Here is a 27,385-nt window from a genome sequence, read left to right as displayed (position 1 = left end):
TTTTCCGCACTCGCGGTTTGAGTTTGTTTCCACCTCGCCAATGGTGTGACTGGGGAAATTGCCAGTACCGCTTCGTCCACTACTTTTATGCCCATTAATAATGCATTAACTGGGCCAGATATTACTGGAAGGAGAGAATCTGATACCTGGCGTACGCCGGCGTACCAGTTCGTATTCGGAAACATATATTAGGCCGGCTACCGGCAAAAGTGGTAATAATCTTAATATATTTGTTTCTAATTAGGCTACCATTTGTGCCTATGCTTGATTGTCCAAAGTGATCACTACCGGAGGTTCACTTCACCAAAACAACTCTACACAAGCCGTGTGTTGACCTGGCATCCAGGTACTCATGAACAATCCACCAAGAGACCTCAAGCACGAGTCAGGTATAGACGATATAAGATAGTACATACAAATCGGCTATGGCCATAATCCAGCATCAAACACAGCCCCAATCCAAATAATCAAGTTAGACTTGCTCCTGCTCCTGCTCCTGCTCCCAGCTGCGAGAAAACACATCGTTGAGGGCTTCTTGGAAGGTCCGGCAATTCATGTCAATGAGACCCTTTTTGCTCTTGGATTCTGGATTGCGGATCACTGAAACCAGGCACAAGTATCTAGCAGATGTTAGTTACCACCGCCTTATTACTTATTAAGAATTTGGGCAGCATACTTGTTCATCTCCATCAGATGTATCATTGTTTCGTCATGCAGTACCACATGGCTCTCAGCTTCTTGATTTTGCTCACCCTTGGCTTTGCGATCTGGATGGTCCCAGGAATACAGCTCGGAGATATCCACAATCACATCGATGTAATCCGAGCACATCTCGTAGCATGACATATCAACGGGACGAGTGTCGGATGCGATATAGATCTTGCTCAAGACATCGAACAGGTAAGTCTTCTCGAAGCCACAGTTGTTGGCGAGCGTGTTGATCAAGTTCTCCAGAGTCGAGAGATTGGGAATGAGCTTCTGAATGACTTTACTGAAAGCCTCAAAGACAGAATAGTCGTAAATCGAGGTTAGGTAGTAGTGAACCGGAGCATTTTCATATCCGGCATCGCTTAGCTCGTCGGAGATCAGCTGTACAATGTCCTGGAAGGTGTCTGTGCGGTACTCGTCAGAAAGTCCGTCCACTTTGTGGATGAAGACTTCAATATTGATGTTGGGATAGTACTGCTGTACGGTCAAGATGGTGCGGTTGAGACGTGCAACGGAGTCCAGGTAGTCATCCTGAGCATCAATGACCCAAACAAGTGCTCCAAGACTCCCGAAAATATTCTCGAGGTCGAAAGATGGCTCCAGATACTCGAGCTGACCTGGAAAGTCCCAGACCTGGAAATCCATGAAGGAGCTTTTGAGCGTGTCAGCGGAGTCAGACTATGCACCCATTTAGTTGCTTACTGGATCGAATCCTTTTGTATCCGAGTGGTCGACTCAAGGAAGAGCGTTTCATTTGGGGGCATCTTGTGAAACACAACGCTAGCAATGGAAGATTTGCCGCTCCTGTAGAGAATTAGGGTTCGTGGCTATGGTGATTTACAGAGAACCGGCACCCACCGACGGAGACCCATTAGCATCAGACGAGGCTTAGCATCTTGCGGTTGACTTGTTGAAAGCTGGCCGTTCTTCGCCTGGACCTGTTCAGGCAAGAATTGACTAGTACTCTGCAACAGATGCTATTAGCCGGATGATTGAAGACGAATTATATGGAAACATGATGCGAAGACGTTTCTGAGCCGGCCAGAGCCATAAGAACCACAAGCCAAGGATGCAAAGGAGATAGCAATGGCCTTAAACCATACTATTAAGCGACCACACCACGGTCACATTAAATGCCATCTGGAATTGCGCGGGTCACGTGGTTCCATCTGACAGTCACAACAAGACAGCACCCCGAGCAGTTAAGATTCTCTCCATGACTACTCAGCTATGTGCTGATCCACACATGCGTAGGGCTCTGAAATGTCACAAAAGGACATGAACCAATCGTGGAGCACGAAGTCTAGCCAGGGATGATACATCGAGACAGGGTAGAGAGAAAGCTTGAAAAGAGAGCTCGTACCTCCATACTGCAGCGGCCGTTATCAATGGCTGATTAATGGGATGAATTACTGTATAGAAAGTTAGACCAACTTCCAGGTCAAATATTGCACATCAAGCGAGGAAAGGAGCGTCGATCTAGACCCACCACAATTGAGTCGACAGGCGAGGCGGAGAAGCGGTAGATAGATCAGCCGAGTAGTCACTTATGTCTGTCGCAGATGAGAAGATGAGATCGGGGCAATCCATGCATCTACCGAGTCCAAGTGCGCGTGTACAGCCAATAAACCTGAATTCGGACTTGCAGCTGGTCAGGTGACGACAGGGACTATAAAGTGTGGACTAAACCCGTCGAAAGTGATATATGCACAAGAAAAGTGAGATTTCAGCAGTTAATGATAGCCATGATTGGCGCAATGGTTCAGTAGAATAGAAGAAGGCAAGAGGAGGTCACAGCGGAGATTCAGTTGAATCCACCATCCGGCAGCGGATAGTATAAGCGGGCTGTGCTTGGGATGCAACGAGTGTCGCGTGTGCAGTCTTAGATGAGTCTTAGCAAGTATATCACCCCGTGTTCTCAGGGAATCTACTCGAACAAATGTTCTGGATGCTCAGAGCGGCAGCGGGGGTATCAGCGGGGTGAAGCAGATGGGTTAATGCCGAGCAGGAGCGAGCAATGGCAAAGAGACACCGGCGGTGGGTTGCATCGATAAGCCCGGCAGCACAACTTCACCTCATTTCTTGGGTTCTTGCCCATTGCTTCCGCCTTCCGTATCTCATACCGCCTTTGTTGCCGCCCTAACCGTTCTAGCCGTTGGATGTTTGTGATGTTTGTTTCAACACAACACATGGCGGCAGCTTTATTGGTCGGGGCGCATCCGGCCGCCTTCATGCGTCATCACCGCCTCGGCCAACTCGCCGAGGCTGGACGATCCATCTGCAGCTGTTTTCATTCCCTTTGTTCTCCTCGCATTGCTTATTATTCCCATTGAGTTTGCGAGCTGAGTCGGGCACATCAGTGCTGTCTAGTAACTCGTCATGACTACCCTGAAACCTCGCGAGCCTTACTCCCAGGAGGAGTTGGAGCGCCTCTACCCCAGCGACTTGAAGCTTCAACTGGTCCAAGTAGTGAGTGGCACCCAAGCAACGCCTCAGACAAGGTCGGGAGACTAATAACGAGCGACAGTTCCTTCGTCATGGTAAGGACTTACCGTTGGATATGTACTCGATCAGGCAATTCACTAATTAACGTACAGGTGAACGAACACCCGTGTCTTCGCGATTCCAAAACGCAGGACTCGCCCCATGTACGTCGACCTCCTGGAACCAGTACCTCTTCTAGGAACAATTCAATTGACGATCTCTGTCCACCTTCGTATAGATTGGTCATACTGCACCGTCGCGCGCCAGATGCTCCAGATGGCCGCGAGCAATAAGGACCTCACAACCTGGAACGGATTCCAATGGCGTCGGAAACACGAGTCCTTCGGCAGCAAGGATGAAACCGTCGCTGCAGTCGGCGCATCGGGTGAGGTGGACGGTATCTGGCAAGTGAGATCGGAATTAGGGTTGGGAAAGCCCTGCTGACCGTCTGGAACAGTCTACACGGCGAATTGACCGACAAAGGACGCGAGACAACCTATGCACTGGGCCAGCGCCTCCGCCATCTCTACGTCGACCAGCTCGGCTTCTTGCCCAAGATCAAATCTGACACTGAGGACATGTACCTCCGTGCGACACCCATTCCCCGTGCGCTCGAGTCCCTTCAACAAGCCTTCTGGGGCCTATATCCCCCCAATGCCCGCACCCAGGACTTCCCGCCCCCTGTGATCGTAGGACGATCCGTATCGGAAGAGACACTGTTCCCCAACGAGGGCAACTGCCGTCGCTTTAGACAACTCTCCCGACTATTCGCGGACAGGGCCGCACTTCGATGTACGTAAAACTCTTCTCCTATACCGTCTCGTTGCCCGTCGATAACCCACCCTAACCACCAACAGGGAACGAGACCGACGAAATGGAGTACCTGAACAAGCTGTGGTCCAAATGGATGCCCGACACCTCCCCCCGCGTCGCCGTGGACTCCCACCCGCGCCTCTCCGGTATCATGGACACCGTCAACGCCACTGACGCCCACGGGCCCGCCACCCGCCTCCCCAAGGAGTTCTACGACACCAAAGCCCGCGAGTACATGGACCGCATCGCCGTGGACGAGTGGTACTCCGGCTACACCGACAGCGTGGAGTACCGCAAGCTGGGCATCGGCGCGCTGATGGGGGATGTCGTCGACCGCATGGTCAGCACGGCCGTCGCCCCCGGGGGCTGGCGCAGCGAGGCCGCCACCAACCACCGCCAAAGCCAAGCCATCAAGTTCGCCATGAGCGGCTGCCACGACACCACCCTGGCCGCCATCCTGAGCAGTGTCGGCGCCTTCGGAAACAGCAAATGGCCCCCCTTCACTTCCTCCGTGGCCATCGAACTCTTCTCCAAAGCCTCCGACAACGACAACACCACCACCACCGCCGCCGCCGCCAGTGAAAGCGGAAGCTCCTCCCTTCTCTCCCTCCTCCCCTCCTCCTCCACAAAGTCCCAACCAGAAACCGACCGCGTCCCCCTCGCCGCCCTCCCCGACTCTGCCCGCCAATCCCTCCGCACCCACTACGTCCGCATCCGCTACAACGACCGCATCGTCCGCGTCCCCGGCTGTGCCGCCAAGCCCGAGAACCACCTCCCCGGCGATGAGACCTTCTGCACGCTGGATGCCTTCAAGGAGATCGTTGACAAGTTCACGCCGCAGAACTGGGGCGAGGAGTGCATGCAGAACCTTGGGGAGGGGCTGTTCGGCAAGGATGACCGCGAGAAGGTTCCCGCTGGAGTATGAGAAACCATAACGTAGGGAAAAAAGTACAACCGTTTTTGGTGGATCATGTAGAGTTTTTGTGGTGGTGGAGGTACTAGTGTACATGAAGGAATTTTGCTTATATTGATTGACCAGGTATGGTAGGAAATCTTGCTAGAGAGACGGGGGGACCTGAAGAGACGCTCCGAGTGTGTGTTATATAGGATGGGGGAAGAACTGGGTCCCTGAGGGTATAGATTAATGATTTTTTGGTAAAGCTTCAAGAAACTTCCCCACGTGCATGCTCTATCGGGGAAACTAGGAGTTATACGATAAGAGGTTGTCAACCGAGAGGAAGAAATGAAGCCCACTATAGCTCATGCGTATTCAAGTGAAGAAGAACCCGGACTTTTTGTCTCCTCAATTTACAATACTACATACAGGTGAACTATGTACAGTACACCCCCAACGAGACCTGGTATCTATAAGCATAAATGCTATAATCTCTCCCTTCTCCCAAAGCCCAACCCATACCTAAGGAACAGCCGAGGTCGGACCTGTAAACAAGCACTCTTCATGCACTGAATGGATGCCATAGCCCTAGGACTGACATTGCATCTCCCTCAACACCGCTCATGGCTCTCACTCGCTCTCATCCCCACTAGCACGCGACTTCAACCTCGAACGCGCCCCGGGCTTTTTGGCGTCCTTGTCCGTCTCGGAGGCTGAGGAGGCGGAAGCCTTGCCCGCACGTTTGGAAGTAGCTCTTCTAGGGCTGGTGGATCTTCTAGCTTTTCCCGCTTCGGTGTCCACTTATATCTCATCAGCGGAGGAGGCGGAAGTCTTGCCGGCACGTTTGGCAGTAACTCTTCTAGGGCTGCGAGATCTTCTGGCTTTTCCTGCTTCCGAGTCCACTTCCATCTCATCGGCCGAGGAGGCGGAGGCGGAGGCTCTGGCAGCGCGTCTGGCAGCGCGCTTTTCAGCCCGGTTAGCTCTTCTGGCGTTGCGATCCTCATCGGACTCGTCGGTTGGGGGGGAGGAAGCTCTGGCAGCATGTCTGGCAGCGCGCTTTTCAGCCCTTTCGGCTCTGTTGGCACTCGTTTCAATCTCCATCTTGTCGGCTGAGGAGGCCGAAGCTGTGAGAGCACGGTTGACAGCCTTCTCAACTCTTATCCCAACACTTCTTGTAATTCCAGGGTTTCCATCTTCCTGAGCCGTTCCAGCTTCTGCGACCACATCCTTCTCATCCGCCGCGGAGGCGGAAGCCTTGCGGGAACGGTTGGCACCCCTATCTCCAATTCTCTGTGAGTTTCCAGAGTTTCCAGCCTTTCCAGCCTTTCCGGTCTTTTCAATCTTTTTGTTGGCCGGCTTCAACTTCGAATTCTGCTTCTTTGCCGGCTTCTGCTGCTGAGCCTTCTCCGCAGATTCCGCTGCAGCTCTCTCCAGGATCGCAAACAGCGTCTCCATGGCCGGTACATAAGCCTGGAGGACGGGGAAATCTCCGACACGGAGGCGCATGTAGTCAAAGGCGTTGACGTGGGGCCCGTTGTACTGGGTGCTGGGCTTGGCAATGATCACGCCGCCGGTGTCTTCGTTCGAGCCCTCAAGCTGGGGGTTGCTCTCCTCAACCAGCCCTTCCTCATCATCAGGGACGTCCTTGGTTCGCAGGCTGGCAGAGCTGTTCGAACCTGGTTCGTCCTGGGCCTTCTGCGAAGACTGGCCGTTGTTCATTGCGACATTTCCCTGGTAGCGTTGGCTGAAATGGGTGAGGAGGAGGGCCCGGGCTTGCATCTGACGCGCGACTTCCAAGGCTTCGGCGTACGTGGAGTGCTTCTTAGCTATCGCGCTCCCCGCCATGTCGTTTTGAAAAGTGGCTTCGTGGATGAGAACCGTCGAGCCGCGGCCTGTAGCTGCAAAGTTCTCCGAAGGACGGCAGTCGCCGGAGAAGGAAAGCTTGAAGCCATCGGGGTACACAAGGGTCACAGCCATGGATCCACGGCAGTGTGAAACTCGGGACGGTAGGATGTCGGAAAGGCCGATGGCTTCACGGAGAAGAGCCGAGAGGGGGTCCGAATCATCCTGGAATCGGAGCCTGGTTGTCTTGGGTTGAGATTGCGCCTCCCGTTGCCCAGGGAAGGTACCGTCGGCGCGGCAGTGACGATAGGCAAATGATGTCTCGAAAATACCGCTTCGGATCTGTTCGGGAAAAGCGCTCAAAGCCGTCACCTTTTGGAAGCCGTAATCCTCGACACTGGCATATTCCTCGAGCCAAGTAGTCATCATTTGTTCGCATACAACGAACAGGCGCTTATCCCGTAGAATCTTGGACATGTCTTCCTCGATCACGTCGGTCCGTGACACACCATTGGGATAATTTGCCTGATACCAGGCCTTGATCACATTCGCAATACCAAGGTGGTGGTCAGCGTGGAGATGACTGATCCAAATCATCCGCATATTCTGGAAAACTTCGCGCAATGCCTCAGGTCCAAAGACGCGCTTGAGCTGTCCAAGAGTGCCCTCGCCGCAGTCGAGTAAGTAATAACCATTGCCTGGTGCGTGAATGAGCGTGCTGGAGACATTTCGATGCTTGGATGGTACAGATGACCCAGTTCCCAGAGTGATGATTTCGACGTCAGCACCAGGAAGGTCCTTGCGGAACGCTGCCAGTTTATCCTGGAACTCCGGAGCTTCTTCCTGTCCAGAAATTATTTTCATTCGAGCCTCAACGGCCTTCGGCAACTTTTCCTGGGCATTACTGGGATCATACTGAGGAGTAACCTCAGATTCATCGACCTCGAAAGTGGGCTCCATGTTGATAATCAGGCCCGGCTTTAGAGGTCGCAAGGGGGCACGTTCGTTCGATGGGACCACTGCTTCATTGAGGAGCCTGGGTTGTGGAACAGTCACATTGTCATAGACAGGCAGGGCATAGTTGTCGGGCCTGACCATGGCCATCTGCACCGTCGACTCGGCAACCTCTTTCATGGCCAGGTAATCGGGACAGTAATCGGGACTGGAGACCGTATGCGTGCAGTGCGACATCTTCGCGACGAATGTGCGAAGCTTAGGGTGATCTCCCACACCTGGGCCCAGGATCCAGATGAAAGCTTCCAGATTCAAGGCCGCCGTAGGTGAGTCCCACTCAGGGCGGTTGACCAGGTTCTCCACATAGGCTGGCGAAGGCAAATCTATGATTGCGACACCTTTGCCAACCTTTTCCTCATCAAGAACCATATCGGGCGTGATAATCTGACCATCCTCTGAGATAACGCTATCACCTCTAGTCAGCTTGGCGTAATCGGGGCCCTTACGGACCTTCAGAGCCTGAGCCTTGAGAGGGTCGAACTTCCCTCTGATGTTGTGGTTCCGGACGATGTAAGAGATGGCCTCTTCGTTCCAAGACACGGGAGGAATCCTCTCCACATTGGCACCAGGCCAAGGTTTGCGCACCAGCACGGTAATGTCAGGAACCGGCGTGCGGCCTCCAGGAGCCGGGCCGGTGTACCGTCGCAAATCCTTGGTTACCGGGTCCCTGACAAAGATGAGCCCGGGCATCTGCACGTCTTTTAATTTAGTCTCATGTAAAGCATCCAGTTTCCATGTTGAATTAAACATGTTCGATACCACATTTTGTCTGATAACCTGATCGGCTAGCGCTGCAGCCTTTTCCTCCTCGACCCCAGCTTTGTCCTCCTCGCGAAACTCCTCGTGGCTGCGCTTCCTTGTGCGCTTGCCCTTGGACTGAGATTGAGACTCAGGGCTCACGGCCATGATCCAGACCTTGATATTCTGATCTGACCACGTCGGTTGTTCGTATGGGTCTGGGAAACCCCCACGCTGTTCAGCCAGGCTGTCCCCATCATGTTCCTGCATATACATGGGTAGACCCTGGCGGAAGATGAATTTGCGCGCAGTAGCCATCAGGTGCGTGAGGTTTTTCCCGCCGTGAACCGTCAGGGTCCCTCTCTGCGCGATCCGCTTGCATCCCGGGTATGAAATAGGCAGTCCACCTGCCTTCCCCGCAGCGGGGTCCTGCTTCGGCCTCTGCTGCCGCTCGTCTGCCTCTTTCTTCTTCTGCTTCTCCGATAAATTGGCTGCTGCGCTGGCCAGTCCATCGGCTAGCGTGAGGATGACACCGAACAGCCCTCCCACGTTGTTCATCTCCAACCGGCCCGTGAGGAAGATGTCGGTCATGAGACCGAACTTGACCGACGTTCCCGCGCATGCTCGCTGCGTTCCTTCGGCGACCTGACCGAAGAGGTAGCGTTTATCGGGGAAGTTGAGAACGACCGCGCTGCCCGGGGTGTCGGCCGTCGGCGTCGTTACCACTTGATAGTAGTACTTCATGGGGTTGACTTTGTCTATCGAGGGGTCTGAAGTGAAGCCCTTGATTGGATTGTCTTGGTGCTCGTAGAAAATGTACTGGTGAGTGGATCCGGGATCAACGAGGCGAGGAACGGGGAGGAGATGCCTTGGTTCGACTAGACTTCTGTATCTGAGGTTTGATCGAAGAGCCGGATGAAGTCGTTGGGAGTAGTATAAGTGGCGAGTATTCCGGAGGCGTACGATGGAAGGAAGAATGGTAGAGGGAGGAGATATTGACGTGAAGCCAACTCGTGGGGAAGCGCTGGCGGTCGGCCTCCTAAGGAGTCGGAGTGAAGCCAGTGTGGAACAAAAGCAAGAATGAATACTAATGAACATGCGTCAGACCTTTGGCAGTCATAGTCTTTAGTCTTAAAGTCTTAGAACTAAAGAAGGACGCCGGGCTAGGCCGATTGTCCGACTATGATGACTTGATTGAAGAAGGAGGAAAGGCAAAGCAGAAATTCACAAAAGCTGCCGCGGCGATCGAGTCGGGGAAAAGCTCCACCCGCACTGCTTTCCATCGACCTAATTGGCCAAGTGACCACCTTATCTTATGTACCAAGTTACGACTAGTACTACATAGCTGAGCACCAGGTACACATGTAAATACTTCTAACGACGACGGTCCAGGCTTCGTTTCCAATCATATTTACAGTATATTTGATAGCAACTTTTGAATATGTTCTGTATTGAGTGCCTTGTGTTTCCTTATCCGCCAGTACCCAGTACCTTCCATCCTGTAAGTCCGTCCCTTGAAAAAAATTCGCATCCAAATAGACCGATCCATATAACCCCATAAGCGCATTCGAGACCTCCAGCATCTAGAGGCAGGTAATGAAGGCAAAAAGAAAAGAAAGGAAAGAAAACAAATGGAAAAATGGGAAAGTAAAGGAAACCCAGATTGAGTGCAAGAGACTGCATTTTAAGCAGATGAATGAGAGCTTGAGAAGAAAATCATTGACGAAAGAGAGACATCGGTGTCTACACCTGAGTATTTCGGAAAGCCAACCCACGAGCAGGCTTACATCACGCAAAATTGTAAAATTCAAGTTGCAAAAAGGGGAATCATGAGAGGTGAGAAGTCATCAAGGAAACACGTTCAAAGGCGGCCTCCATACTGTGGCAGAACTGAGCAAACCGAGTGTCGCAGTCCTGAGGCTGGTTCTCGACCACCAGCTCAAAGGTAGCTGTCAGCTTCTCTGAAATACTCCCAAAGGAGATCGCGGGGAAATCCGAGGAAGAAGCACGGGGCGCGTCCAGGAATAGGGCAAAAGCGGGATCAGACTCGTCAATCTTAACATCCGGGTTCTCGACGCCGACAGTGACGGGCCCCTTAGCGTCCACGGGCAGAGACTCAAGAACAGGAGTTTCACTCTTTGCACCAGAGATGTTGGGAAGGCAAGACTCCATGAAAGTGGAAGACTTTCCAGACAAAGACTCGGAGTCGATAATTGGCTCAGGGACCTCCAGTACGGCGAAGACCGAGGCATTGCCGAAGTTCATATCAATGCCCGAGTTCCAACCAGCATTGTTCATGCCCATAGCAGAAGCATCAAGTCCCTGGTTTGGAACCATGACCATGCCAACCTGAGAAGGCTGTTGCATAGGTGGTTGTGACATGGTGGGTGGTTGTTGCTGAGGTTGTGATTGAGGGTGTGCTGATTGCTGTTGAGGCTGAGGCAGCGGCTGATGTTGGTGTTGAGGAAGTTGCTGTGGTTGCGCTTGGTTGGACATCGGGACACCGCCGACGCTGAGTTCGTCCAGAACCTGGCCGAAATGAGGCGAAGACAGGAGCGTGCGAACGAGGTCAGTCAGACGACCGTTCTCCTCAAATAGGGCGCGATTTTGAAGACGAAGCTCATGAGCTTCATTGGTTTTGGCGGCCACCTCACTTTCGAGTTGACCAATATATTCTGCGAATTCTATCAGCTACAAACCTTCTATTTTTGTCTTTCAAAGAAAAAGTCATTGGTACATACCCTTTCTGCGAGAACGGAAGGCACGAGCGGAAACCTTATTGCGGAGCTGGCGACGTTCCTTGCTGCTAAGCTTCTTGCCCTCTTCACTGGCCAGGAGGCGCTCATCTTCATCCATGTCCTGCTCGTCCTTTTTGGCCTTGGCCATCTGAGGCAGAGATGAAGAAGGAGACGGCGAATCATCGGGGGAGCCCATGGCATTCTGACGCATCTGCTGCAAAAGCCGCGAGATCCGCTCCTCTACCAGTGGGTTGGGTGGACGAGGAGTCTGGCTGTGAGGAGCCCCATGCTGATGCATATGCTCATCCAATCGACGCTGTTGCTGCTGGAATTGCTGCTGACGGAGGAATTCATGATGTCTCTGTTGTTGTGCCGCCTTGGCCATGGCAGCTTGCTGCTGGTGCATACCAGGATACATGCGACCTACTTGTGTGGAAGGACCAGCGGGAACAACCTCATGACCGCTCAAGGCGGTTGGATCCACGAATTGATTTCTGTTGCTAGGGTTCGGCGAAAGGAAGTAGGCCGAGGCGGTTCCCATATTGTCAGACTCCAGGTCCATCTCGGAAGGGTTCCGTGTCGGGGGGCTGTTGAAATCCATCGGAGCATCTTCGCGCTTGATCTGACCACCAGCGAACATATCACCACTGATCGGGTAGTTGGGGCTTGCACCACCAAATGCCATTCCATTCATGTGATTGAATGTCATGGCATGAGCTAAGGCGCCCGGAGGCAGGCCGGTTTGTTGCTTATGTTCGTCATACTGGTGACTCGGGGCCTGAAACGCGACTGGGGTTGGGTTTGTCGAAGCGAAACCAGCACTTCGTACATCGCCTGCGTTGAATTCAGTGCTGGGCAGAGTGGGTTGGGTGATGAGTGCGGTCTTTGATCGAGCAGTTTCCGCGGTAGTGTAAGCAAGTTGGTCTAGATTCAGGAACGATTCAATGTCTTGTTCGTAGGTTGAAGGCGCGACAGCCGGGTGTTCCGCCAAGGTAGCCATGTTGACAAAACTGTGGTTGGTAAGGAGGAAGCGAGACGATAGTCAAGAAGACTCGTTGATAGCGATGGGATTGGTGTCTCAGTCAGTGTCAGTGTCGAATGCAAACGAGAGTCACAAGGGTCGGTCAAGGATAGGAATAACGAGAGACGATGAGGAGTAGTCGAGTCGAAGCGATAGTCGGGAAGGGCTCGCAGTCGAGAGATGGGAGAATATGGTGTGGTTGGGAGGTCAGATGTGAGGAGGCAAATGGGGTATTGTACAAGAGTAAAAGCAGACTCAATGGGAAGAGGAAGAATGGAGGATCAGTATAGTAGGGGGGGATGTTGTGTGAAGGAGGAAGGCGGTGGTGGTGAGATGGGGAGAGGGAATTAATGAGGGATGCAGGCGTAGAAGAGGTTGCCCCGTCTATGGGGATGGATGGAGCTGGCTGCTGGAGACTCGAGACTGCAAAAGGTGAACTGGAGACGAAGAGGGAACGGCGCCAGGAGACTCAAGTGAGAAGGACCAGGAATAGAAATCAGGTGTAAAAGGCTTGCGCGTCCTTTGATGACTCAGCGGAGCTGTTGCTCGGAGCCCCGCTCCAATTGAGGTTTCCATTGGCTGGACAAAGTCAAGCCAGGGCTAGCGGATCCACCCTTGGCGCTAGGCTCCACCGAGAACAATTTAGCTCGTTCCACCGTTACTCTGCTGGTGGTGCTGGTGGTGCTAGTGAGCCGTTCACCCCCCGGAAGGGCAGAAAACAACCTTCAATAATAATCAAGACGAAATAACCTGATTGAGGTGAAAAAAAAAGGTACCGCATGCATAGTAAGTAGGAGATCTTCTGATAAGATTGCATGTTTACTTTTGTTTACTACGGAGCTTGTATGCTCATTTTCTCTCTTGCCTCTAGGATCAGTCTATCTGGCCTTTTGTCACATTGATTCAAGTCAAATGAGATCATGTCAACCATCGACTGAAAAATTGTCTGAAAGGAAGGGAGAACTTAGAATACTCCTTCATTAAGAAGGAATGAGGGCCATCCAGTGCGGGAGGTATGTGCGCCCCCATCAAGTTTTCGCAGGGCCGTCCATCTTTTCCTCCTCCCCTGATTGACTGTTCTCCCCCCCCTAACTCTCTCTCGCAACCTCGCGCAACTGACGGGCCACGGCTTGTCGGCTTCACATTAATTTCCACTCCCCTGTGCCACTACGCCGCATCCAGGCGATTTTTCGATTGACTGAAACGGCGGCCGAGGAGTACGATCTCAATGCCACGACATGCGGTGGCCAATAGGAGATCCTTCGGCAACATCGTTCACATTCTGATCCAGATAAGTTTTGACTTAATGACGTTAGTGGCTCGTTCGAACCAATGGCGATCATCCGCCGAGTGCTCATGAAAAACTCCTTCAATCATCATACAGCTGGGGTGTACCAAGTAACTCTTTACTTACTGTGTACGGAGTAGTAAGAAATGCATTGGATAAATCGCAAATTCCAACACTTGCAAACCTATCCTGATGTTCGAATGCAGTGGGACGTCGGCAAGCAAATCGACCACCATCGATGGGATGAAACCCGGGGTGATGGGGACCAACTTCCGGGCTCGAACCACGCAGTTGACGCCGATTCTGATTCCAACCAAGTATGCAACCTGTATATTGCGACAGCGCACCCACTCTCTTGTATCCTCCAGGTGAGGTCAATGGAGTGATCCAAAGAGGGTCATGAATCTCGACTCCCTCTCCAATTGTTCTAGTCCCCTGCACACCCTACACTGTAAGGTCATCCAGGGAAATGGATCGTGGGTGGATAAACAGCCCTGCTGGGCCTTACCTGGCCTGACCAAGTGTCTTTTTCCCAGTTCCCACCGAGAAAAGCTTGGCGGGTGAACGCGGGCTTAGCGGCTTAGCCACTCTGCACCATTCAAAGAATCGGCACTTGACGCCCGTTTCGGATTAGGGCTAATTCTTGCTCCGTTCGCCCTCACGTCTCGAATTCGCTCAACTTGTCGGGGCATGGGCGTCAATCTCGGCGCTATTGCTTTTTACTGGCACCTCTCCCGTCGCTTCGGGCCCCACTGCTCGTCTAGCAGGAGTGCAGAAGCCAGAAATCCCGCCTACCCCTTATTCTGGGGCCGTTTCAGGTTCCAGCCTGGTAGCAAGTCATTCGGCCCTACTCCGTATGTTGTGTAGAGTTGTGACACCAGGCGCATCAGCACTGCTGTTGATTCATCTGGGTTATCAGATGATATCCCATTCAAGTAGACCTTCCCGTGCGCTTTGCAAGATCATATTGTTCAAGAGGTCTTTCGGCCGGCCGTAACAAGAATCTAAAACGTGCCAACCTTATACCACAGACCAATCTGGGACAAAAACTTTGTAAGACTAAGCTGGCACAGTGGAATAAGTCTCATCCGTTGATCGAAAATCTATTTCCTGGTCGAGCCTCGAAACTGAAGAATACACAAACAATGTTGCAAACTCAGATCAAACATTGGCCTAGCCAAAGTCCAGAGTTCCATCTTTTCTGTGTTTAGACAACCTTCTAGAAGGACACACTAGAAGGGGGCTTGTATGAGACTATGAGTAGGCTTGAAGCTGGCTGGGCCTAAAATTTTCCTTTCATGGAACCGTGACCCTAGTCAACCCACCCCCTTAAGCCTCAAAACTGACCCTTAGCCGCAGCATCACGATAACCTTATTAGGAAATTGAGACGAATCCCCGTCCCAAACAACATCACAACTGCCGCTTAGTCAGTACGGCCGTGAAGAAAGAAACCACCCACAACCACACGATAGACAATTCTAGTCTCAAGCTCTACCGTGTATGTGCTTGAGCTAGATTTTCTTTGACACTATCCGAAACGATCTGCGGCCGAGACGCTCATTCCTGACGCTGTTCTCGCACGAGCAGAGACTCACGTGGCGAGTCGTCTCCTGAACAATGCTCAGTTGAGAGCGGCATTTGATCAGGCTTAGATGGAATACTGGCAATCCCTGATGAAGATCTCGACTTATGCTGACGTCCCGTAACTGGTCTAGAGTGTTCTGCCAGCAGCATCCGTCGGCCAGAAACTGCCTCTGGAACTCGGCCCTACAAGGCTAACTCGCACAATGGATCCATACTCATGCGTTCCTTTTGCCTATCTGGGCTTGTGATGGGCACACTTTTCGGCTATTGCTCGCCGGAGAATACTAGTACATGGTCTACTGTACGGCACTTGGTCCCGGTCGTTTGCTTCAAGACGCATTGGTTCAAGCGAGCAGAGATCACCAAAATAACTCGACTATCGGCAGATCATGGTCAATGGAAACCTCCGCGCATATGCCAAAAAGGTACAAGCTAGTCGACACATATGACCGTCCGTAGAACGAGCTAAGCGTCGGACACGGTTTCTCGTGGCTGAGCAGAATACGACGAAGCTCCATACTAGCAGCGACTTGCCACCACCACACAATCACAAAGTTCATACTGCAATTCGAACCGCTCAATTGCGGAAAGAAAAAGTCTGAGACGAGGAAGGAGCATGCTCCTCTTCCTACAGATGATGAGAAAAGCGAGAATGACTGAAAACGGCAAGGGCTCGGGTAACTGTAAGGAGTGATGTCTTCACGACGTATTGCAGATCTCTCCACCATTACCTCAGCAGAACTTTTTGAAGTAACTCAATTGTTGCTGCCATCGAATCGAATCGACTTTGCCATGTTCATCTACCAATTGCATCTGACGCACAAATCAGAGCCAGGAATGCGACCAGATAATTCCCTCAACACAAAGAAAAAGATCAATCACTCGCTCACACTAGTGGCGATAGTAGCATTCGTCCGATAAAATACGATAAAATATCAATAGTCATACATCATATTGTTACATCGTCAATCGTATCTCAAAACATAATCATCATAATCCCCGTCCGTCAACTAGACACAGAATTTACTCATCAGGAGTCTCCTGGTCGTATTGGGATTTTGAACCGCCCTTCTGTCCCGCAGCACGGGCTTTGGGGTCGCCGGGCTTGAAGCTTCCGCTGGAAGCGTGGCCGCCCTGAGAGGCGATGTTGCGCTGAGATACTTTGTCAGAATTGTCAAGGCTCCCGAGTTCGACATGTAGAGATAGGATGGAGGATCAGGACATACCTGCTTCTCCGGATCCATACTCGCAAACCCGCCGGCGTGGCTCGACTGGCCGCCCTTGCGGGCGATGTTTTGAACCTCCTCGTGGGAGCGGTTGGCAAAGTTTCCGGGGTTGGTGTTGGAGGCCATGGTGTTGGTTTGTGGAATGGTGTATAGTAGGCTCTTGTAGTACTTGTAGTAAAGTTATTGGTAGATGTTGGGAAAGGTTGGTTATTCCTTGGATTTATTTGAGACTCTGGTCATTCTTGAGCTGGTCCTTATAAGTGTTCCGGGTAACGAGGATGAAGTCATGATGTTGTCCGTTTGACATCAGATTTGGAACTCGTCGAAAAGAAAGGCTTTGGGGCGTTGTGATGCAAGAATCATATCACTTATTGTTCTCGGATGGCTGATCGATCGATCTCATTCTTGTTGTTCGGTTGCCACGCGGGGAGATCGAGGCCCTCTATCCGTGGTCGCCGATGGGAGAGTCTAGGTACAGTACCTTGTTTCAATCATCATCATCATCATCATCATCACGTTGGATATTGTTATGCTTGGGTGTGCTCGATCGATTGAGAAATGAGCGAATACGTCTAATGCAGTATGGAGTATTCGATAGACGCTTGATGCGGTAAGGCAGGTATATATTGCAGTATGTCATTGGAATATGTCATCATTGGTGGTGAGCGAGCTGCATGGAGGTATTCATTGTTCTCAGGCCGGGGCAGACGTAGATTGACTTGAAGCGAGAAAATAGACATTGCATGGCAGATTCGAGGCCTCTTGTGTTCGACTTGTTCAACAATTCTCCAGGGCTTTCGGGAATGCTATAACTTCAACGACGAGATCAAAGAACCATCATTCAGGATTCAAGACTCGAGCTGGTTTAGTGTTGACCTGTGCATATCTCACTTGGACACACAAACTGTCGTAGCTGCATTCAAGTCATTGGCGACATTTGATGCTCTTCAATATTCAGTCAGCTTGTCAACTACTGCCCTTACATGCACCAGTTGGTTCCATGGCTAAGTGCTCGATCATAGTAAAGATTCTCTTCGTCCCTGAAACCTACTGTATCTAAGCGAGTCAGGTTGGTATCAACGCTTCTTTACATCTTCTGGTCTATCGCGTCGACTTCGGCTACCCGGTGGTCCATGAAGGACATGCCTTAGTCACTATCTTGGTTTTTGGAAGGCAGCCATGATGGTACGCCAGTTGAAGCAGACCAGCATATAGTCTTTGAGAGATCTTGAATCTTCCTTTTCGGAAGAAGGTCGGAAGAAACAAATGTCGGTCCTGTTTTCATTCAACACTGCAACACTGGCCAAATACTCGCAACCATGGGCTGTTCATGGTCTCTCCTGAAACTCAGTCTAGATAGGACAGCGCCCAAGTCTTCTCCTAAACCAACCTATGCACATCAACATGAATGGCAACGTCAAAGAGGACCGGAAAATGACTGCTGCAGGAAAGTCCCTGTGTTCAGAGCAAAGCCTCGGCTGTCAAGGGGCGAAAGCCATGCCATGATACGCAGCGGCTATTCCTCTTTCGGACCCCGACGGCACTTTCCATAGTCTTGAGAGACATCATCAGAGAATAATTAACATCCGGTTGACTCAAAGGTCCAAAACAGTGGAGTTTAGTCTCCTTGAGAAACACTCCGAATCATTTTCTTGGTTAATGGCGAATTAGTTGTGGACTTGGCGACGGAATTCACATTGTTCATCGCTCGCTTGCATGAACTACGTGGACGATGTATATATACAGGCAGTATACGATGAGACAATCTCCAGAGACATTGCGTTCACCACTCACAAGGGAATCGATCTTGCTGGACAAAATCCCACTCTCTTATCTCTAATATACCCTCACCATTGTTGTCCTTACCTCGATGATTATCATGCATCCCACAATAATCGCAACCTGCAAGCAAACCCGCTTCCACGTCCTTGATCAAGCCTCAAAAGAGGTAGCTTTTTCTAACCCATGTCTATCTGCATTCAAGCGTTTATATCTAATGCTAGCTTCATGAGTACGATAGGTGGATGTAGAAGGAATCACCATCGCGGTATCATCGCCACAAAACCATGCCGAATCCGCCGCAACAGACCTCAAATCGAAACGAAAGGCCAAGGCTGAAGCGAAAGAACTGATCTCTGATGCGCATCTGCGTCTCAAAGCAGGTGTGCACTATGGACTAGTAGGTCGTAATGGGACTGGAAAGTCAAGTGCGTTGTCTACCAATGTCCTCACGGGCCCTGGTCATCCGTGGTAGGACGGCCCATGAACGAATACTGATTCTCTCTTCAATAGCACTACTGCGAGCTATCGCCGACAAGTTGGTACCTGGGATCCCACATGCTACGCGCATTGCTATCATGCAGCAGACGGATGACGGGAGTGATGAGGAAGCTCAAGAGGATAGGAGCGACAAGAGACAGCATCTGCCGATCTTGGAGTATGTGCTGGCAGGCAATGAATATAAGAATGAAATCATGAGGAAGATGAATAGTGAGTCCCGCGAATCCTCGCATTTTGTATTCGCGCCGCAGTGTTCCTGACGTATACACCCTTCAAGTCTTGTCTAAGAGTTTCGAGTCCGACGATCCGCTACAGCCTGTGAAGGCTATTCGCACAGTACGCCATGATGATGTGGAGAAGCAGCTCTTCATAGCACAGAAGATGGTCAATCTGAGGAGTGGAGCGCGAGGGTTACAAGCACGGAAAGAATTGAGATCCGCTGAAGCGAGATTGGAGGCATCGCTGGAGTTGTAAGTTTCAGGATTTGTTCAGGATCTGAGTCAAGAAGGAATTGAGCTAAAGACATTTCTTGCTCTAGGTTAAACCAGGCGAAGGAATCTATCGATGCCGACACGATACAGAAAGACACGCAAGCAGCAATGGAGGTTCTGCAAGAGTTGCAGTATAAGGTTGAGGCTGTGAGTTTCGACATCATCTCAATCCTGACCCTTACTGATCACTAAATGCTTTAGATGACACTTATCGATGCTGAGCAGCAAGCTCGTCGGATCCTTCGTGGTTTGGGATTCCACGAAGAGATACTCTGCAAGCCTGTTTGCCAGTTGTCCGGCGGCTGGCGGATGCGATGCATGCTGGCTAGCGTGTTGATACAATCTCCCGATATCATGATCCTCGACGAACCGACCAACTATCTCGATCTCTTAGGGATCATTTGGCTGGAGAACTATCTCCAAGGGCTCCGTGAAAGTTCACAGACAACAATTCTCATGGTCTCGCACGATAGAGATTTCGTGCATGCCGTCTGCGAGGAGATTATTATCCTCAGAGACCAGAAGCTTACCTACTTCAGAGGAAACCTGTCTGCGTACGAGAAAGACGTCGAAGACCAGAAGCTACGCTGGGGCCGCATGAAGGAAGCACAGGAACGCCAAACCGCACACATGGAGGCCACCATCCGCGAGAACATCAAGGCAGGCAAGAAGACAGGTGACGAGAACAAATTACGTCAGGCCAAGTCGCGACAGAAGAAGATTGACAATCGCATGGGCGTACAAGTCAGTGCCAACGGCGGCCGTTTCAAGCTGAATCGGGACCTGGTTGGTTTTCACCTCACCGCGCGGGCAGAGATCGAGGTGCCAGTGGACGAGAGAAAACCGTCCATTGTTCTACCCTCAGCATCCGACTTACGATTCCCCGGTCCTTTGGTCTCTATGGAAGGAATTGGGTTCCGATACAACAAGCAGCAGGCCTCTGTGCTTGATGGTATCGAACTGGTGATGCACAAGGGAGATCGTGTGGGCATCATGGGTCTCAACGGATGCGGAAAGTCGACGCTGATACGTCTCGTGACTGGCAGCGCAGCACCGACACATGGCAAAATAATGAGACATCCGAGACTGAAGCACGGGTACTATGCACAGCATTCCATCGAAGAGCTTCAGGAACAAGGCCGGTCGAAGCTTGATATGACGGCGTTAACGCTGATGGCATCAGAGGCCAATGGCGCACTCAATGAGGGCGAACTCAGAGGTCTTCTGTCATCATTAGGTCTCCAGGGTAGAGTTGTGTCTGATGTACCCGTCTGTCGACTTTCAGGAGGCCAACTAGTAAGTGACATATCAAAAACCCAACCTTCTGCTATAGGTGATTGAATAACTCTAACCGATTAGGTTCGACTAGCTTTGGCGAGGGTCGTTTGGACCCGTCCACAGCTGTTAATACTGGATGAAGTTACAACCCATTTGGATTTCGATACCGTGACGGCTCTTTCTGCTGCACTTTCTAGTTTCGATGGGGCTATCTTGCTTGTGTCCCATGACCGATATATGGTACGTTCCGTGATTGAAGGCAAGCGAGCTCTGGAAGAAGGCAGAGACGAGGAATCTGAGGAGGACAAGGCATCGAATACATTCTCCAGCCAACGACGTGTCGTACATGTATTGAAATCAGGAAAGCTCCGAGAGCAAGAAGAAGGTGTGGAGCAGTACGAACGAAGCTTGGCGAAGGCAGTTCGAAAAATGCTGCCAACAATGAGCTAAGGGGCTCCTCCGTAGTTTCGTGTGCTAAGAGGTCAGATAATTATATTAAGATTCTGCTCAGTAGATCCGACGTTATTATTGTCAAATGGTCGATGTCAAGAAAAGATATACTGATAGCACGTGACCCACTGGTTAGCGGCAAACCCCGAAAACCCGCGGAGATGGCGGCGAATCCCAGCGCCCGCGATGATAAGACATTCCCCCTCAGCCATTCATTTAACAAACATCTCTCGAGTCCCTGCTTTCTTCACCTGCATGCACCCGCACCTGTATAGCGCTTCGCAGGTACAGCAAGATGCCAGAATCTGATACCCGCTGAAACGAGATCCCTGCCGAGGATGAATGAACTCTTATTGCGCAGGCGGGGAGTTGCGCCCCTTCTTTCACTTCCCCGCAGATGTCAGCCCCGAACGAGCACGCTTATTCGGCCACACTTTCGAAGGCACAATACAAACTCCAACCCAGTCTCGGTTGATCGACCTACCGCATCAGACTCACTCACGACATCGTTGCCCACTACTGAAATCTCCCCATCCTCGAAGTCTTCCACGTCGCGATGGTCGGCTCTCAAGTCCGCGAAACCCTTCTCGGAGTTCCTCACTGATAGCTTCAACCGTCAACATGATTATCTCAGAATAAGCGTGACCGAGCGCTGCAATCTTCGATGTCTCTACTGCATGCCCGAAGAAGGTATAGAGCTATCGCCACCGAGCCGCCTCCTCACCACCCCCGAGATCGTCTATCTATCGTCGCTGTTTGTCGCGCAAGGTGTCACAAAGATCCGCTTGACTGGCGGTGAGCCTACCGTTCGGAAGGATATCGTACCCTTAATGCAGTCCATCGGCGAGCTGCGGCGGAACGGTCTCCGAGAGCTATGTTTAACGACGAATGGAATCTCCCTGCACCGCAAACTGGACGCCATGGCCGAGGCAGGACTTACTGGAGTTAACCTCAGTCTTGATACCTTGGACCCCTTTCAGTTTCAGATTATGACAAGGCGAAAAGGCTTCGATGCTGTGATGAAGAGCATCGACCGCATTCTCGAGATGAACAAGTTGGGGGCGGGAATCAAGTTGAAAATCAACTGTGTTGTGATGCGCGGGCTCAACGACCGGGAGATCATTCCGTTCATTGAAATGGGGCGTGAAAATCCCATCGAGGTGCGCTTCATCGAGTACATGCCGTTTGACGGCAACAAATGGAGCCAGGGCAAGATGGTCTCCTACCAGGAGATGCTGGCTATCATTCGGGAGAAGTATCCCGCGCTGGAGAAGGCTGCAGATCATAAGAATGACACTAGCAAAACGTATCAAGTGCCAGGCTTTCAGGGTCGGATTGGGTTCATTACCAGCATGACCCACAACTTCTGCGGGACCTGTAATCGTTTGCGCATTACCTGTGACGGGAACCTCAAGGTCTGCTTGTTTGGCAATGCAGAGGTGTCGCTCCGCGATATCATCAGAAAAGAGAACAACGGCGAGCCTATTGATGAAGAAACCATGAAGAATCTGCGACTCTTGGAATCTGCGGCCAACGCGACTGAAGTCCCACAGCGAGAACAAGAATTGCTCGATATCATTGGCATGGCGGTAAAACGGAAGAAAGCGAAACATGCTGGCATGGGCGAGTTGAAGAACATGAAGAACCGCCCTATGATCCTCATCGGTGGGTAGGCGCGGCCTCCTTTTCTTTTGGATATTTGCATTTGGGCGAATGACTTTCATGAATTATGATCAATGCATGCAGAAGGTGTCTCAGTCTGTTTCGTGAACCAGGGGGTCTTTGGAAACTACATGATGATTGAGGTTTTGGGATGCGTGCTGATGGATGGGTTATAGATAATGGAATTACGGGCAATTCGATCAATGCCACTTCTTCGTACAGTCAACGAACCAGGTTGGCATCACCTGCATGGGGAAGGATTCCTGTACACCTACTCTCCTCTGGTCCACAGGTTGCCGCACAAGTTCGACATTACTCTCGTGCCCGTAAAGACAACCCGTCTGTTGCAGACTCCCAACGGACAAACCCAGATCTGGAAAGAGAACACTCCAAGATCTCCCTTTCCACAGCCTCTGATCCAGACTTGCCCCATCTCAACAGCTCGCAGCACGTGCACATGACCAAGATTGCAGAGAAGCCGGTGACGAAACGTCAAGCCACAGCTACTTGTGTGGTGCAGTTCTCCAACCCGCGGCCGTGGGAGATACTACGAGAGGGCCGTGGTACCAAGAAGGGAGACGTCTTCAGTGTCGCCCGCATCGCCGGCATTATGGCTGCCAAGAAAACCCCGGATCTGATCCCCCTCTGTCACCCGGGGATTGGCATCACGGGCGTCGAGGTGGATGTGAGGTTACTGGACCCTGATGCTGCGGAAGCGCGTGCTTCGGACGGCTCAGTGGGCCATGGGGCGATGCACATCACGGCTACCGTGAGCTGCCTGGGACGAACGGGGGTCGAGATGGAAGCGATGACTGCTACGATGGGAGCTGCCCTGACAGTGTACGATATGCTGAAAGCGGTGGATAAGGGCATGGTGATCGGTGGCGTGAAGTTGTTGGAGAAAAAGGGGGGTAAAAGTGGGCATTGGGTTCGCCACGAAGTGGTCAAAGGCACTGGAGAAACTGAATGAGGCCGATTGATTGATGGATATGGGGGGTATGTGTGTAATTTATTCGTTGAAAGACAGTACTCGAGTAATTGAGTAATCAAGCCAGTCGAAAAGCATCGAATTTTCTATCGTGCCAAGGGTTGGAGTGACGTGTATTGGCCGTTTTATTTTGATCGATGATCGCCAGCCTTACGAGTGGCCCAACGGTTGGTGAAGAAGCCAAGTCCGCCTTACTGTGTAGTTTTGGATTCTCGGCCCGCCGCCTTTCCACACCAAACTTTTTGCCCTTTTCTCTCTCGCTCGCTCTGTTCCTTTTTCCCTCTTGACTTTTCCGGTTCCCAATTCTTAACTCTTCTTTCAACCAACTCATTCTTGTCTACCGTGAAGGTTTTTAAAAATGGAATAACATACGCTTTGCCCCCGATTATTGACCCAACCTTTGTTTAACTAAGAAGTTATTCGCAAAGATCTACGCCAATCAAACACTGCACTATCAAATCGCCTGCCTAATCTTGTCGATAACGGAACTCCTGATTATTCTTGAGTACTGGCATTTCCCGATCCCTGTGCTAGCTGTGCCGCTCCTATACTACTAACTCATCACTACTACTATACAACAACCGCCACAATTCCGCCCACCATTCTCACCACCACCATTCATCACCAATTTAACCACTTTTTCTCTACTCTCCGAGTCATCTCTCCGTTGGTGACTTCTTTCAACTGCTTTACAGCACATCACACAAGGATTCAAACAATGAAATTTCGGATAAAATTACGATTGATACAGATTTTGCAAAGTCCTTGTGGGTAGCGGTGTGCGCTTCCCCTCCCCTCTCAATCACCAAATAAGAGACATCCAACCACCAAAGCTCGAGTGGTTTTCATTACGATAAACGAAGCCGGTAGCTCGAGGCCAGGGCTCCCGCTTCGTTGCCAGCGAGGCCTAATTCATCCCTCTATAATTGCAATACACTCGGATAATTTGATCCATCAAGATGACAAGTAAGTTTATGCTATGCCTTGCATAGCATCGGGCCCATGTTCCTTCTATGTTTTGTCTCACCATCCCTTGCGTCTGGAAAGGTGCAAGTAGGATCTGGAGGCTAGAACAGCCCTAAGACATGATGCCCCGAGGCTCAGCAACCTTGACTTGACATACAATTGCTAACATGCCATCATCACAGACTGGAACTCGCGACGGTTCCTCGGACGGAGCATCATGGCGGTGCTTCCGCCCTTCAACTTCCTCACGCTTCATTATGCCTACTTCATTGCGACACCCTTGATCTGCAGTGCTATCTTCTGGGGTTCTGCCACCCCTGCGCGCAGTATTGCATATGTCGACGCTTTATTTATGTGCGTCAGTGCCATGACTGGCGCTGGGCTGAATACTGTACGCTCCCAGCATTTCTCGAGTCCAGTCCCGTCAAGAATCTTCTCTGACTTTTGTCCAGGTGGATTTGTCCAAGTTGAATTCGTTCCAGCAATCCATCCTCTTCGCGCTGCTCCTGCTGGGACACGGAATTATGATCTCCATCACGGTGCTCTTCGTTCGAAGAAATGCCTTCCAGTCCAAGTTCAAACATATCGTGGATGAGCGTAAAAGAAGAAGCGCTTCGTCGACTGAAAATTCGAGCCAAATCGCTCGACTGGAGCCCATCAATGAGAATCGGGTCGAAGAGCATGAGCAGTCACTTAAGTCAGGTGAATTTGTTCTTGACAAATCTAAGATCACGGTGGCAGCCCGTGTCACAGCTGCAGAAGCGAATGCGTCGTCCTCAGACGAGGACCAGATCCATTGGATCGATGATGACCAGGTCACTCTTGGTCATTTGAAGAATCGACATCAGCACCATCATCGCGTCTTTCCCATGGTAGGGGTCGGGGCTCGCATGGATCTGAACAATCACCCTCGGGATGTCGCTCCGCCGTCGCCACAGCGAGAAGAGGAAGAAGACAATATGCCTGCGCTCAAAGGCATTTTGAAAGGAACGCAGAAGTATTTCGCGTCCAAGGGTCTCATTTCACGCAATTCTCAATTCCACGGGCTTACTCCCGAGGAGCGAGAGAAGTTAGGAGGCGTTGAGTACAGAGCTGTGTCCTTCCTACTGGTCATTGTGACTCTGTACTGGGTCGTGTTTGTCATCTGTGGAATAGTTGGGATGGGCACTTGGGTCGCTGTCAATCATTCAGAAAAAGCCCGAGAAAACGGGCTGTCGCCTTTTTGGACAGGCGCCTTCTTCGCGGTATCCGCTTTCGTCAACAGCGGCATGTCGCTATTGGATGCCAACATGGTTGCATTTCAAAGAAGGTATTTCTATTTATCGTGATGTTATACCTCGGAAGTCAGCTGACTCCATCAGTGCTTACCCATTGCTCACCATGAGCTTTCTTATTTTGGCCGGAAACACTCTTTATCCGTGTTTCCTGCGTTTCATTATCTGGGTCATGAAATGCGTGCTGCCAAACTCCCCATCGTGGGCCACGTGGAGAGTCACTCTGGACTTCATCCTTGATCATCCTCGAAGAGTATGTGCAACTTACAATTATCTATGCATAGTATACTAATCTCGTCAAGGTGTATACCAACCTCTTTCCGAGACGCCATACATGGTTCCTCCTGGCCACTATTATCATTTTCAACGCTATAGACTGGGCGGCCTTCGAGGTTCTCGCCATTGGCAACCAAGAGATTGAAAGCTTACCCACAGCCTATCGGGTTCTCGATGGTCTATTCCAGGCTTCTGGTAAGTTGCACAAAACCGTCTGTTCATTGAGCCTAAGCTAAGCAATTTCGTCTGCAGCTGTTCGTGCGGGAGGTTTTTATGTTGTGACTATAGCCGATCTCCGTCAGGGGTTGCTTGTCCTATATGGTAGGCACTTTTCCGAACTTTACATTGTCAACAAATGCTAACATCTCTTAGTTCTTATGATGGTTCGTTCTTCAAAAAAGCTTTTAGCTGTGCCATAGACTAACCATTATCTATAGTATGTATCAGCATACCCTGTGCTGCTTACTATGAGGTTTGTCTAGCCGTCCCTTACAACTGGGTCAATCTATTCTAACAACCATCTAGAACCACCAACGTCTACGAAGAACGGTCCCTAGGCATTTTTGCCCACGAGCCCACCGACGGCGAGGAAGAATCGCGCACGCAGCCCAACCTCGTGATCCAATTGATCCGACACCGCATGCTCGGCCGCCGGGACGGATCCAGCCCCGAAGCCTCGCGGAGCTACTTTGTCCACCAGCAGCTGCGCTCCCAGCTGAGCCACGATCTCTGGTGGATCGCGCTGGCCGTCTTCCTGATCAGCGTCGCGGAATCCGACCACTTCTCGAAGCAGCCCGTCGCCTTCTCGACTTTCAACATCATCTTCGAGATTGTCTCCGCCTACGGCTGCGTGGGTGTCAGCGTCGGCTACCCAGGCTCGAACGCCTCCTTCTGCGGCGCCTGGCACCCCATCAGCAAGCTGATCCTGGCGGCGGTGACCCTGCGGGGTCGTCACCGGGGCCTCCCTGTTGCCATCGATCGCGCCGTCATGCTTCCCAGTGAGTCGCTGGAGTGGGCGGAAGAAGAGGATGCGGCGATGCGGCGGGAGCAGTCCCGTGCGTGGGGAGCGGAGAAGATGCCCATTGGATCGGTTTAGATCCTGGGCACTGGAGGGTATGAAATTGTTGGGCTGAGTGGGATTGCCCTGTGTGAGGGGAGGATTTGCTTGGGGTCCGTGATTTGATCTTTTGCATGTTTTGGCTACTGCTTCCTTCTGATATTCTGCCACATTGTGTGTTTCTCCTGATTTCCGACTATATCGATAGCTATAAAAGTTAATGCTATTTAAGTTCCGAGCCATCGATGGGCTATTTTTTTTTTTCTTTTTTCCAAATGAGAGAAGAATCTACAAATGTAGCACGAGGATTG

The 27,385-nt window shown here is 51.3% G+C and overlaps 9 protein-coding genes across 9 annotated transcripts; 5 read left to right on the top strand and 4 right to left on the bottom strand.

The window, feature by feature from the left end:
- Window positions 1–195: 195 nt before the first annotated feature.
- ASPACDRAFT_109282 (GTR/RAG family Ras-related GTP-binding protein) lies at window positions 196–2,001 on the bottom strand. The gene is made up of 4 exons (XM_020195371.1): window positions 1,567–2,001; window positions 1,411–1,512; window positions 677–1,360; window positions 196–620 (listed from the first exon to the last, which is right to left on the bottom strand). Exons 1-4 carry the CDS (start codon window positions 1,578–1,580, stop codon window positions 473–475), a joined length of 948 nt encoding a protein of 315 aa, XP_020060897.1. The 5' UTR covers window positions 1,581–2,001; the 3' UTR covers window positions 196–472.
- A 955-nt stretch (window positions 2,002–2,956) lies between these two features.
- ASPACDRAFT_1861236 (putative acid phosphatase) lies at window positions 2,957–5,140 on the top strand. The gene is made up of 6 exons (XM_020197778.1): window positions 2,957–3,177; window positions 3,236–3,248; window positions 3,306–3,356; window positions 3,431–3,617; window positions 3,650–3,984; window positions 4,050–5,140. The coding sequence occupies exons 1-6, from the start codon at window positions 3,088–3,090 to the stop codon at window positions 4,928–4,930; spliced, it is 1,557 nt and encodes a 518-aa protein (XP_020060896.1). The 5' UTR covers window positions 2,957–3,087; the 3' UTR covers window positions 4,931–5,140.
- A 153-nt stretch (window positions 5,141–5,293) lies between these two features.
- On the bottom strand, window positions 5,294–9,245 carry ASPACDRAFT_74187 (ribonuclease Z). Its single transcript, XM_020204142.1, has one exon. The coding sequence runs from the start codon at window positions 9,236–9,238 to the stop codon at window positions 5,702–5,704; it is 3,537 nt and encodes a 1,178-aa protein (XP_020060895.1). The 5' UTR covers window positions 9,239–9,245; the 3' UTR covers window positions 5,294–5,701.
- Window positions 9,246–9,900: 655 nt separating this feature from the next.
- Window positions 9,901–12,576, bottom strand: ASPACDRAFT_74186 (bZIP transcription factor). Its single transcript, XM_020204141.1, has 2 exons — window positions 11,236–12,576; window positions 9,901–11,169 (listed from the first exon to the last, which is right to left on the bottom strand). Exons 1-2 carry the CDS (start codon window positions 12,230–12,232, stop codon window positions 10,322–10,324), a joined length of 1,845 nt encoding a protein of 614 aa, XP_020060894.1. The 5' UTR covers window positions 12,233–12,576; the 3' UTR covers window positions 9,901–10,321.
- Window positions 12,577–16,123: 3,547 nt separating this feature from the next.
- Window positions 16,124–16,558, bottom strand: ASPACDRAFT_109273 (general stress protein). Its single transcript, XM_020195370.1, has 2 exons — window positions 16,353–16,558; window positions 16,124–16,278 (listed from the first exon to the last, which is right to left on the bottom strand). Exons 1-2 carry the CDS (start codon window positions 16,476–16,478, stop codon window positions 16,150–16,152), a joined length of 255 nt encoding a protein of 84 aa, XP_020060893.1. The 5' UTR covers window positions 16,479–16,558; the 3' UTR covers window positions 16,124–16,149.
- Window positions 16,559–18,231: 1,673 nt separating this feature from the next.
- On the top strand, window positions 18,232–20,851 carry ASPACDRAFT_49025 (ABC-F family ATP-binding cassette domain-containing protein; the record flags this gene model as incomplete). The annotated part of the gene is made up of 7 exons (XM_020202196.1): window positions 18,232–18,300; window positions 18,373–18,559; window positions 18,645–18,842; window positions 18,910–19,102; window positions 19,171–19,270; window positions 19,325–20,419; window positions 20,483–20,851. 7 exons carry the CDS (start codon window positions 18,232–18,234, stop codon window positions 20,849–20,851), a joined length of 2,211 nt encoding a protein of 736 aa, XP_020060892.1.
- A 240-nt stretch (window positions 20,852–21,091) lies between these two features.
- ASPACDRAFT_74185 (molybdopterin cofactor biosynthetic protein) lies at window positions 21,092–22,778 on the top strand. Its single transcript, XM_020204140.1, has one exon. The coding sequence runs from the start codon at window positions 21,529–21,531 to the stop codon at window positions 22,522–22,524; it is 996 nt and encodes a 331-aa protein (XP_020060891.1). The 5' UTR covers window positions 21,092–21,528; the 3' UTR covers window positions 22,525–22,778.
- On the top strand, window positions 22,465–23,491 carry ASPACDRAFT_109268 (cyclic pyranopterin monophosphate synthase; the record flags this gene model as incomplete). Its single annotated transcript, XM_020195369.1, has 1 exon — window positions 22,465–23,491. A coding segment is annotated over exon 1 (815 nt), but the record flags the coding sequence as incomplete, so codon positions are not given.
- An 843-nt stretch (window positions 23,492–24,334) lies between these two features.
- ASPACDRAFT_74183 (putative potassium transporter) lies at window positions 24,335–27,311 on the top strand. Its single transcript, XM_020204139.1, has 9 exons — window positions 24,335–24,467; window positions 24,650–24,858; window positions 24,920–25,776; window positions 25,829–25,994; window positions 26,044–26,212; window positions 26,270–26,338; window positions 26,390–26,400; window positions 26,455–26,489; window positions 26,543–27,311. The coding sequence occupies exons 2-9, from the start codon at window positions 24,685–24,687 to the stop codon at window positions 27,111–27,113; spliced, it is 2,052 nt and encodes a 683-aa protein (XP_020060889.1). The 5' UTR covers window positions 24,335–24,467; window positions 24,650–24,684; the 3' UTR covers window positions 27,114–27,311.
- Window positions 27,312–27,385: the final 74 nt, after the last annotated feature.

The sequence above is a fragment of the Aspergillus aculeatus genome (assembly GCF_001890905.1).
Source record: "Aspergillus aculeatus ATCC 16872 unplaced genomic scaffold ASPACscaffold_1, whole genome shotgun sequence".
NCBI lineage: Eukaryota > Fungi > Ascomycota > Eurotiomycetes > Eurotiales > Aspergillaceae > Aspergillus > Aspergillus aculeatus.
Note: the sequence above shows the minus strand (reverse complement) of the source record. Positions and strands in the feature narration are given on the sequence as shown.